The sequence below is a fragment of the Schistocerca nitens genome, chromosome 5 (genome assembly GCF_023898315.1).
Source record: "Schistocerca nitens isolate TAMUIC-IGC-003100 chromosome 5, iqSchNite1.1, whole genome shotgun sequence".
Lineage (NCBI taxonomy): Eukaryota > Metazoa > Arthropoda > Insecta > Orthoptera > Acrididae > Schistocerca > Schistocerca nitens.
In genome coordinates, this window is record NC_064618.1 from 149,353,090 (window position 1) to 149,365,640 (window position 12,551).

At 38.6% G+C, this 12,551-nt stretch overlaps 1 protein-coding gene across 2 annotated transcripts in view; it reads right to left on the reverse strand.

The window, feature by feature from the left end:
• Positions 1 to 12,551, reverse strand: part of LOC126259285 (nuclear valosin-containing protein-like) — a 159,627-nt gene that overhangs the window by 95,243 nt on the left and 51,833 nt on the right. Inside the window, exons 5-6 of one of the 2 annotated variants that reach the window (XM_049955932.1) lie at positions 2,424 to 2,598; positions 2,053 to 2,313 (exon numbers count right to left, since the gene is read on the reverse strand). In XM_049955932.1, coding sequence (XP_049811889.1) covers positions 2,053 to 2,313; positions 2,424 to 2,598 — 436 coding nt within the window. Of the gene's footprint in view, positions 1 to 2,052; positions 2,338 to 2,423; positions 2,599 to 12,551 lie in introns of both variants that reach the window. The other variant, XM_049955931.1, reaches the window with a different exon arrangement.

A 12,551-nucleotide genomic window follows, 5' to 3' on the forward strand; every position in this document is an offset into this window, starting at 1 on the left:
ATATGAACTGAAGTACTTGTTTTCCTTAGAGTCCAACAAAATCATTGCCAATAACCCAATCTCATTTTGCAAGATTGTGGTTTGTACAAACTGACAGTGGTGGCATCAATCCTTGTTAATATCAGAGAGCAATTTCAATGAGGGAGAAGCATCAAGTTGTAATATAGGAGAACTACCACGCATATAAAGCTCCTACACACACTCCCCAGAAACTGCACGCTGATGATTACTGACAGCTGACAAGCTAGTGTTTGTTTTCTACTGCGATGCAGCTCACAGAATGGCCACATGATTGAGTATATCTTAACCCCCTAACATATTTTTTTTTTCAAAATTATGTTCCAAACAACAATAATTTTTTTTACTAATGCAAACATCCTATAATGAATGACATTACAGACAGACATATAAAGATAGTTTTTATAGCTCAAAATAATGAGTTACAAAAATTTGAAGGTCATCAATAATAAACTCCTGAGTACACTGGTGCACTTGACATCCTGTACGGCTATGAAGTCTACCGATGTATTTCACATCAATGTCCTGTGAACATAAATCTTCGAGGAGCTGGCTGAATCACAGTGGGTGTAATTATCTTGTACCACTGGCAAGCATTTGTCATTCAACTGACAAATGTTGTCACTTTTAGTCTCTAATGAAGTAACATCACATTCTTCTTCACTTTCTAAGCTTCTGAATTCAACATCAAACTCAGGATCACCATAGCCATCCTTTTTTGAAAGCATTGCCGAAACAACAATACAGGAGAGAGGCTCAAAGTACATGTTTTTCTGTTGGGTACCGAAAGCTGCAAACAATAAAGATGATATCTAGTGACAACCATCTCAAAACACAATAGCGAAGCTACAAATGTAGGGCCCAGATGCTCTCTAGTGGCCAAACACAAAACTATCATTGGTGAAATGGATACAAGCGATTATTTTTTCGAAGGTCTGTGTAAATCCATATGCATAAATCTCAGAATTTAAAGTGTGCACTGATTGTGAAGGAGAGCAAGGTAAAAGATAGACTGTGGAGAGTAACGGAGTGGACAATTTTATGCTGCTGAAGTCACAGTGGCAACTAGTTCTCTCCAAAACTGATAAACTGAAGGGAAATGCTTGGACTGAATGACAATGTCAGAAATATCAGCAAAATACTCCACCTTAAAATATACCTGGAACATTATAGTTGCCATATCAACTGACCACCTGCAAACCGCTGAGTACTGACCCAATCCTCTCACCCACAGGATCGTCTGATCTATACTAGATAAAACTGTATAGTTTAGAAACTGGGAGCATCCTACACAATTCAGATCAACAGCAAAATATTCGCGAAATGAATGTACCACTTTATGCTTATTGGATGTCATCAGGCAATAATACATGTCCTTAACCTCACACCTGGAGAGCTATTTACAACACCCAGAGGTAACTAACTGCTATGAGCAGTATTCTGTAAACTAATTGTGAAATTAATGTTGTGGGCCAATCAATGGGATTATAATGTCTTGTTATTAATATTCTCTTCCTCCATTCCAAGTATTGGTCCATTTGGAAGTATGTTTCTGGCTTCTTGCCTGAAAGTATGAACAAATTCACTGCTATAAAATTTGTGGTTAAATTCAGATTAAAGTTAAGTTTGCGACTGACATGTCCAGTCCAATGGTAGGGGCAAGCCATTAGCCAATCCTAGTTTTTTCTTGCATGTTTTGCAGATGTGTGTGGGCAACATTACCTCCTGCCAATTACAGAATTATTTAATTTGAGCTGTAGAGATGCTAACTGTGAACTTGTGACAATTTTCATTGCAACTGAATGAAATAAAACTGGCCTGGCCACTTACAATTTGTTGACATATTTCAATTACAATTGATATGCTCCTGAAAATATGGCCTAATGATTGGTTATATTGACTACAATATTAGCAGCTAATAGATACTTCCTCTCAGCCATTTCTTTCCATTAGTCTAAGTTATCAAAGGCAGTAACATTGAAACTATATACATGTAATTGATAAAAATGTAGCATAATTAATTCAAACACCTACCTCCAGAACCTTACCGATACCTCCTAAACTCGAAAAGTTGTATTGGGAATCATGAACGGTGAATTCTCGTTTTCTCCTCTGTGGTGTCCCCGCTTTTAATTCCTCTTCATTTTTACGTTTCCTTGTATTATCTATACTGTGTGAATTTTGTGGATTGGTAGAAAGTGACTGATTCTTTTGAATACGGACATTTTTTGATTCAGCTGATGTTTGATTTTTCTTCAAAGGTTGTGCACTTCGTGAAACTGAAATTTCTGTTGACTTAAAAATGTTTGACACAGTTTGCTGTAAGTAAAATGGAGACCTTCATACATAATAATAAGATTTAAACAAAAATGAAACAGACAATAACTGCACATAACAAAACTTACCAGCTGAGAATCAGACAGAAGGGGTTTTGGAACTGCTGATAAAGTTATACCAGTAATTGGAGCATGCTGTTTAATTTTAGCTTGAACTTTTTCTTTCTTTACCACTTTATTTTCATCTTCATCACTGCTGATATTAATAAGTTCTTTGTCTTCACTCTTTGACGACATACTCTTTCTGTGAAAAATAAATATTTTCTATCAATATTACAACTTGTGCAAACAAAAATTATTACCAGAACTAATAATGAAAGGATTAATAGGAAAATGAGCTCTTTCTCATTATCTTATAGCTATACTTTAAGAATGCGTAAGCTGTTCTGAATTGTACTATTGCTACAGCTATGTATCTAGTCACTAGCATGCAGCTCTCCATCAGTGTTACAGCATATAGTGTTTAGCCCGAAGGCTATACTGGATGTAGTTATCTGTTACACCACATCAGGAGTTCAACTTGCCCTGAGACCAAGCAGAATGGCATATCCCCATTCCTGTAAGCAGTTTTGTGGCCCAAACAATTTGAACAGTTTTGTTAGCTGTGTACTTTTGATACCTTTATGACAAAAAGCACACGAGTTCACTATTATGCTACGGTTTTTCATTTTTTACTTTTGTGTGATATTTAGTACTAAATAAAACAGGCATTTACAATATGAAGCTAATCTAAAATCTTAAAAAATTTTTTTAGAACGGTGAAAAACATAAGTTACTGTTTGTTTGAATGTGTCATGCACAGTATGGGGAACCAGGAATTTAAATCACATGATTGTGATTAGTCAGCTACCTATTCCATGAAACTAAGCTCATCAGACAGAACACTGGTTCCCCTTGAAAGAGCACACTGCTCACTCTGGAGAGCTGCCGTCAGTGTAGGGCATGTACCAGGCAGTCAGTTGTATGAAAACAGCATAGTAAGGTGGGTGACATGACAGATTGGTAAAAAGGAACTATCGTGCTTGGGGACGTACCCGTCACCCCAAGTGAATGAAGTTGCTCAATTTGTCACTGCAACAACACAAGATTGTACAATATGTTTACATGGGACAGTGTATCACTCACAGCCAAGCATAGAAATAGTGATCATAAGATCCTAACAGACTGTCAATAGCTGGAAAGCAAAGTCACACCTTGTCAATGATAATTGGTTTCAAAACAGACAGTAATTGAAGTTATCACTAAATTCAGATCCATCTCAACTAGTTTTTGAGCAAAAGTGTGAAGGGAACTGTATGCAATGGATATTTGGAGTCTAGTGCCTCACAAAAGACCAGTACTCACATCAGCACACAAAGTCCCACACTTTCAATGGGCAAAACAACGAAGAAACTACACAGTAGCTAACTGGAAGCATGTACTGCAGTCCGACAAGTTGTATTTTGCCTTTTTAAAATGAGGGAAGGTGTGTGACAGAAGGCTGACCCCTGCCAACCTACTTTGTACACCCTTATATTTCATGTATTAACGTGTATATAAAATTTTTGCCAACTTTCTTTTCAGAATTGCCACATCGAAGTTCTTACATTAAATATGTAGTACACACATTATTCAAATTGTAGAAACAAATTCCCCAACAAAACTTTATTATTCAGATCATTCAGTTTGTTGCCCTGGTTGCAATGAGCTAATCAGTTTGGTCAGAAATGACAGCAATCAAAAGTTATTGCAATTATAAAATTTTGTACATTGATATGTAGGAAAAATCTCATGAGCTAATAGGTAAATTCAGAAGGAAACACGTCTTCTGGATTAAAGAGCTATTTTTCCTCTCTTCAGTAAAGTGTTTACATTAACCCAAACATAATTAGTTTAAAAGACATTAATTAAAAATTACACCTGGTCGAAACTTTCTGTGCCAATTGTACCTAAACTACTGTAAATTTCCGTGATCTGTTGATATACTTCTAACTGCCTGATTTTTCTGAATCTATTGACAGCCACATTAATGGGCAAGCATCCTTAATTAAAAATTACTAAATTTTCAGTAACTAAATTTTAGCACACAATATTCAGCCTGTGGTCACAAACCCAGGATTCTCACGTTGTACACACAAATTAGCACTGCATACTTTAATAGATACTGCTTATAATGACAAAATCAATGACCTATAAAAGATGAACTTCCTGACCAATAAAATTTGTAAACTGTTTTAAAAATATTCCAGAGTGAGTCTTTATAAGGCCCAAACTTGTGTAATTTTCAGGAATTCTGTTTATTTTGCTCGTAGCCTTCAGCTAGTCTAGCCCAGCCTCAGGAACCTTTCAAGTTGCCTTTCCGTTTGTGCAAACTGGCCGAGAGAATTTGCTTTACGATAATAAGCATCAGACAATCAATAGATGTCTTGGGTTATTTCAACAATGTTAGTGCCTAATAACAGTTCTGTGACTTTTGATACTTAATTGTGTGTGAAGAACATTTTGTTCACTGCTTCTGTACTGTGTGAAGTTTTACTTTTTGATGAAGAAAGAGCTATTATGCTCTGTATATATTAAGCTTATAATAAATGGTTGAACTCAATATCAGACAATGATTGGTGGGAATGCAGAACATGGAGAAAAGATGCACAGAAAATAATTAAAAAAAACTGAAGCCTGCCAGAAAACCGGTGAGAAAGAAAAAAGCATGGGGAATACACAAGCAAATAAAGCCTGGAAGGTATTAAAAACAATAAGAACATGGAACAAAGATAAAGCAGATATGAATCTCATTAGCATGCAGGAATGGGTACAGCACTACCAAGGATTACTAACTGAGAACAGAGCGGCATTCACTGAGAACCGACCAGACATTGAAATCAGTAATGATAATATACCCCTGATAACTTCGAAGGAAGTCCAAAATGAAATTAATGCCACGTAAAACAGAAAGTCGCCAGGTCCAGGATTAATTTATACAGAACTGGTTAAAGCAGCATAATCGAAACTCTGAGATATTGGCAGTGATTTTTGACAAATGCCTTAGAGGGAACGAAGCCCCAAAGGAGTGGAAAAAGGCAACAACTACATCAATATTTAAGAAGGGCAACAGGAGAAATTATGCAAACTATCATGGTATTAGTGTGATTCCATTCATGGCGACACGACAGTCTATGATCATACCCTAAAAAAAAAAAAAAAAAAAAGAAGAAGAAGATAGAAGAAGTAACTGAATCTGAAGAACAAAATGGATTCAGAGCTGGTTGCTTCTGTACTGATGGAGTATTTACCCTCAAAAACCTAGTGGAGAAAAGAACAGCAAGGGGCCTTACGACCCACCTTGTCTTTGTAGACCTCCATAACACAGTTCCACAGAACAGGCTATGGACGAGTCTAATTGATAATGTCGTGTCACAGAGCTACGCGAAAGCTGTCAGACTCCTCTGCCAAGGTTGCACGGCAATGGTAAAAGTGCGAAATCAACTACCTCAAGAGTTTGAGGTGACAAAGGGACTACCGTATTTACTCGAATCTAAGCCGCACTTTTTTTTTCAGTATTTGTAATCCAAAAACCAGCCTGCTGCTTAGAATTGAGTGCACAGCAAGCGGCAGTTCTGAAAAATGTTGGTAGGTGCTGCCACAACTAACTTCTGCCGTCGAATATATGTAGCGGTACACAGGCATGCTTTGTAGGCACAAAGATAAATACTGGCGCCAAAACCTCCGCGTCAGTAAAAAAAAAGAAGGAAGGGGGGGGGGGGGGGGGGGGGGGGAGAGAGAGAGAGAGAGAGAGAGAGAGAGAGAGAGAGAGAGAGAGAGAGAGAGAGAGAGAGTGGAAGACGAGCTTTTTTTCTCCGCCCCGAGTTTCGACCACTGCATTTTCATACATTATCCAATGAAGTAAATACAAATTCCATATTGTTCATCTTCGAACGTAGCAGAATTTCAATGTACTACGAAAATCCGACTGGCAAGACAGTTTGGGATGCTTGTGAATATGGCCAACTCTACGTTCTGAATTTTTTCCTACCTGTGAGAAGATATGGTTGCTAATAGGAACCTGATGAAATGTGAATCACATGCGCTATTCTCTTCACCATAAGAAGAATACGAATATAAACATTTTGCCACATATGCTACTATCTCATTTAAATCCTGTCTGTCTAATAAATTACAAAACTAGAGTGAGACAACAGCAAATGCTGAAGAATATACATATCATGTCATGTTTATATTCTTATTATTCTTATGCCTAATAGTGATACAGTTAGAAATGAAGCATGGCAACTGACTAGATTTTTAAATCTAAGAGGACTAATTTCTGTGCAGAATTTGATGTACTAAAGAAGCAGCCGCAAAGATTTTCAAATGGAGAAAAATTTTCGCCTAACTCTCGTTCAGAACATGTTCTATCATACACAGTCTATTATTTGGTTCTTGTTGATCATTATCAAAGAAAGCAGCAGTGTAAGTAACAACAAATAGCAGTCTCTTGTCATTGTTTTGCTAATGAGACGATTCCTCTTTTTTTTTAATTGTAAGTGCATGAAAGCAAGCCATTCCGCGAGCAGCGACAGGCCGTAAACACGCACTATCAGAATGTGACAAACAATGCATGACACAGTACAGTAATGCATTTTCAGCTTAGAGTGGCGTAAACACCTATAACAAAGAAAACGGCACTTATCAGATCAGAGCAAAATAAGCAATCGATTCAAACCAGTGATAAAGGAAGGGTACCCATATAAATACGGACGGAGCGCCTGACGCATAGCAATGGCTACCTGGTAAAGCTTAACTGCTAAGCTTACGACTCGAACCAAACTACTGTAACTGTATCGTCATTCATTCGACCTAAATTCTGTCTTGTATTACAATGGACCAACTTTGTTTTGATTTGGAGGTGCAGCCTAAAACTTTTCTCTCCCCTTGAATTTCGAGTCTCAAATTTCACGTGGGGGTTTAGATTCGGGATTTTTTTTTTTTTCCTTTATTTCGAGTCTCATTTTTCAGGTGCAGCTTAGATTCGAGTAAATATGGTACACCAGGAATGCACACTTGCCCCTACACTCGAAGATCTACCTATAGGATGCACTAAAAATTCTGGAAAAGGAAATGTGGAGGAATGGGTATCACCATAGACAATGAGCTCTTATTTACTCTACTTTTTCCTGACGACCAATTGTTAGTAGCTGGACATGAGGAAGATGCAAATTTCATGTTCCGCAAATTAAAAGGAGAATATGAAAAATGGGATCTTGTCAAACGTATCTAAAACAGATTATCTGAAAGTGGGAGAAAATGCTGTTAACGACTTACAACTCTGTGCTGATACTGTCAAAGGGTGTCATAATTTTAATTACCTGGGAGTCACACTGTCGTCTAAAAGTAAAAGTACGGTTGATATAAACAATAAAATTGGCCAGGGCAAGCGAGCCATAAAACAACTAAATGGTATTCTCTGGAACAAAAACATAACATGCAGAACAAAACATACCATGTACCACAAAATTACTGAAAGTATCACAACTTATGGTGCAGAGTTGTGGGAACTAACTCAGAGGCAGAAAGATTGCCTGTCATGATCGATTTCTGGAGATGGAGTTGTGGATATTACAGGCTTCATCATATTAGAAATGATAGGATCAGAGAGGTTAAGAATGCCAAAAAGCACAATCCTAGAATACATAGAGAGGAAGTGCCTACTCTGGTATGGTCACTTACAGCGTACGCCTGACACAAGATGGCCAGAACGTGTATGGCAATGGACTCCACATCAAAGAAGAAAGTGCTGTAGACCTGCGAGATGCTGGAAAGACGACGTCAATGAAGCAATGGCGGCGAGAGGTCTTAATGAAGGAGACTGGAGGTTCTTAGAAATGTAATTACCAATCTCTATACTTCCAATTTTGAACTAAGCAGCAGCTTTTGGATATTGACTTTAAGGATAGTTACTACATCAGCAATTTTAGATGGAGACCCAGTGAAAATGGGTAGCTACCAAGGCTAATTCCATAACAGGTAGGACTAGTTCACATGACATTTGATGTGCGCAGATTTGGACACCTTCCTATTTGGCACAGTGTGCGAACTTAGGAATGAACAAGTGGCAAATGTGTGTGTGTGTGAGAAGACATACTGACATTTTGAAGTGTACAGAATTTACAATTGCAGATATTTAGAACTGTGTAAGACAAAGTGTTATACAGAGCAAATCATAATCGTTTGCCTATGTGGTGAGGTGATATAAACAGTGACTAGAACCTATGAATGTTGTGGTTGCATTGTGGATAACTGAAGGCAGCAGGAGAGAAGTAGAGCAGGAAAGAGCAGCACAGTAGCATCTTGGGTACCGGACTGGCAGTGCATTGCGAGAGCTGGAGACCAATGCAACAGCATGATAGCACTAATTTCTTCAGACATTAACCAATCCAGCCGGAGCATTCGGGGCTAAACATTACGGCAGCATGGGTTGCCAGGTTGAAATGGCAGTAGCAGATGCCACCTGATTTCATCGGCAGTAATCAACGACAGCACACATGGCGTAAGGACTGAACACACCCAGAGTAAAGTAAGTGTAAAAGATTGTGAAGAAAGATTGGAGAACATAGTCATGTAATGTCAGGAAGAACACATTGAACTGAGTGATGTTCTTTAATGTAAAAGTTTCTTCAGCCAAGCAGTTGAAGACAGTGAAGTAGTCACTAATGATGGGGATACTTTATATGATGTTGAAGTAAACTGTGTGCCGTTAACGAATGAGAAGCCTGATAAACTAAACAATAGCGCTGAAAGTCAGGTTAACGAAGATTGTAATGCGTTGATAAGGGATAATGATGTAAATAAGTTGCATTCAACATTATTTCTTAATAGTAAAGCAAATAATATTTTAGTGGAAGATTTATTTCTGAGAAAGGCAAAGAAACCTAGGTATGTATAAATTATTGGAAATTGATAATGAAATTACCTGTCTGAAGATACATCTGCTGTGGGTGAAGATGACATAATTATGTGAAACGGTATCTTTAACATTTAGGTCATATTCAAGAGAAATTTATTTGTGGGAAGCAAAATGTTTAAAGGTTTTATTATGTCCTGCAATGGAACAATACCTGTTTTCAAAACTAACGATATATATTCATAGACTGATGCAATATGACTTGCGTATGATGGGGTCGGGGTCATCAGGAACCTACCAGTAGCTAGAGGGTCCATCTCTCTGTGATGGATACACCAAATGGCGAGTGGTGCCTCCCCAGTTGGGTGTCGCCATTTTGCTTTCCTGGTACACTTTTCTTCTTCTACTATCCTGTCTAGTTGGTAAGCACTAGTTGATAAGTACATGCAAGCAACTCTCTTTTACTATCCTTCAGTACATATTCTGATCAATTTAATTTGGTAGGTTGATAAACAGATTAAAGAATATGTTATTTTAGAGTGAAGTATCATTGTAAGAAAAGATAGGCTGGAAGATTGTACATGCCCAGAGAAGGTTTATCTCCCCCCCCCCCCCCTCCTCTCTCTCTCTCTCTCTCTGCTCTGGGAGAAAGATAATGATTGAAATCTTGGGTAAAGATACTAAAACTGTAAAGTCAACAAATACAAGAGTGGTTTGAAAAGTTCTGAGAACGGAAGAGAGAAAAAGTACTTACATCACTGAAACTTTTTTTATTTTTCAATGTAGTCTCCTTGTAGATTAATGCTCTTGGTCCAACAATGTTCCAGTGCCTTGATCCCATCTCGAAAATGAGTTTTCTCCAGGCCTGCAAAATGTTGTCAACTCCGGCTATCAATTCTTCGTCCACCAAGAAAAATTTTCAGTTTTGGGAAGAAATGCAAGTCTGACGGAGCCATATCAGGTGAATAAGGTGGGTGTGGCAACAATTCATAACCCAGTTTGTGTAATTTTTCCATGGTGATGGCACATGTGTGCAGGTGTGCATCAAGAGTCGCGGCACCCATCTTGCAGATAATTTTTTCATTTCTAATTCTTCAGTTAAAATGTGATGTACCCTTTCAGATGGCATCTGGAAAGCATGAGCAATTTCATGCACTTTCAATTGGTGATCCTCCATGACCTTTTTGTGCACTTCGTCAATGATTTCTGGAGTAGTGACACATCTTGGCCGATTACTGTGCAGATCATCGTCTAAGCTCTCCCGACCAAATTTAAGTTCATTTGTCCACTTGGCAACAGCTGAATATAAAGGAGCATATTCCCCCAGTGTATTCTGGAAAACGGCACAAATGTCCTTTGCTTACATACCTTTCTTTACAGGTACTTAATCACTGCTCGAATCTCTGTTTTTTCCATCTTTGCAAATCACTACATGGGAACAACAGAGCCACGTCACCACTACAGCTCTATTCCAAGAGCAGAGATGTGGCACTTGTTTACAGGCAACAAGTCCCATGAATATCACATGAACAACTTGTTGCGCTAGCACTGACCTCTCATGGTGATTCAGAGAACTTTTCAAACCACCCTCGTCTTCCTTATAAAACTGTCAATGTAAAATTTAAAAGGAAAAATATCATTAAAGAAACAATTACTCAGACAGTATCAAAGACCATCAGTTTTGCAAACAGCAGTAATTATAATGAGCTATAAATCATTTGTACAAATTAGTGCCAAATTTGAGAATAAACAAAGGTTGATAGCAAGAGTAGTGTCAAAATGAAATATAGCAGCTTGCTGAAATGTGTGTGGTTTTTTTTTTTTTTGCAGAGTTCATGTTACAAGTACACCAACAGCACAATGTGTTTAACCCACAGTATGTGGAGTCTGAAAGTCAGGCTGAAGTTGGTTCTGTATTTTTCCAGGTGGGTAAAATTCACACTGAAGGTAATTCTGGGATGTTTTTCATACTATGACTACGGCCCATTCATTTAGGCTACTGTGAACATGAACCACAATGTATTTTAACAAATCAGTGAAAAAAAGTTTTTTTTCCTTCTACATCTTCACAATGTCTATGCTTTGTGCACTCCCATTTACCAGGATGATGACAGCCATAAACACAGGGCTTGACACACATTCCTGATGACAAGTTTGGATGTACATCACTCAACAATGTGGTTGTCAGTGCCCGAGGAACAGTCAGCATGTCATTCTTGTGCACGGGCGGACAAAGACTGCCCCCACATGCAGAGTAGTTTATAACATATTTAAGTACATGATCCCTCCCCAGCACTTTAGGGATGAGAATTGATTAACATATGCTTCCCCTCCCAGCACTTTTAAGAGATGCGACCTGACAGTTCACAAAATTGCAGAACCCGTTAACACTGGTGTCAGTATTATCGAGGATGCTGGGCAGACCTCTGGCTGCCCTGATGTCAGTATACAAGACACACACAGTCAAAACATGATGCACCAAAAGAGGCACACCACAAACTTCACAGACTGTTGGAAGAAACCATATGTTAAAGGGCTACAACCTATGTGCAGACTGGCAAGCAGCACTTCCTTCCATCAATGTGGTTGGCGTGAAGTCCATCATGCCTGTGTGGCCGATTCATCTCCAACCATTCAGTTTCTCACTGATGCATAACTCATCTGTCAGCTGATAGTGTGCAAGGGAACGGCACATCAACATAAAACACCATCCCGACAGGCTTCTTTGATTGACGTGTCGGCTACGTTGTTTCCCTGTATCTCAATGTGTCCAGGCAGCCAGAGGAAGATCACCTCCTAGCCATGGTGTTGGAGCCACTGTAAAAGGTCATGGATGAGCTGAATCAACTGGTCTACAGAATACGTTTTGTGGACCGCTTGGAGAGCACTGAGGGAATCAGAACAGATGACAAAGCTTGTAATGATGCCCATGGATCCACTCCAGTGCTGTCCTAACTCCTTATGACTCCACACCAGAATTTGTAAATATTTCTGGAAAGCAAGCTTTGAGAACCCATTAAAAAAAAAAAAAAAAAGCTGATTAATCGAGTGCATTTGCTTGCTGGGATCCATCAGCATAACAAACTATGGTACACACTTAAAATTGAAGAAAATAAAGAGTTGTGTCAAGCTTAAAATCACTTTGGACTTCTGGTACATCCAGACCATTTAGACAGTCAGTAGCACTTATCTGGAATGGCTTGGTCGCGTGTGGTCAGTTCCTGAACAACTGACCAAAGTTGGGATGAACCACCGTACTAAATGCCAATGACTGAGGCAATGCTGAGACTGAGCCAGAATGAGGTGCTGCCAAATCCAGA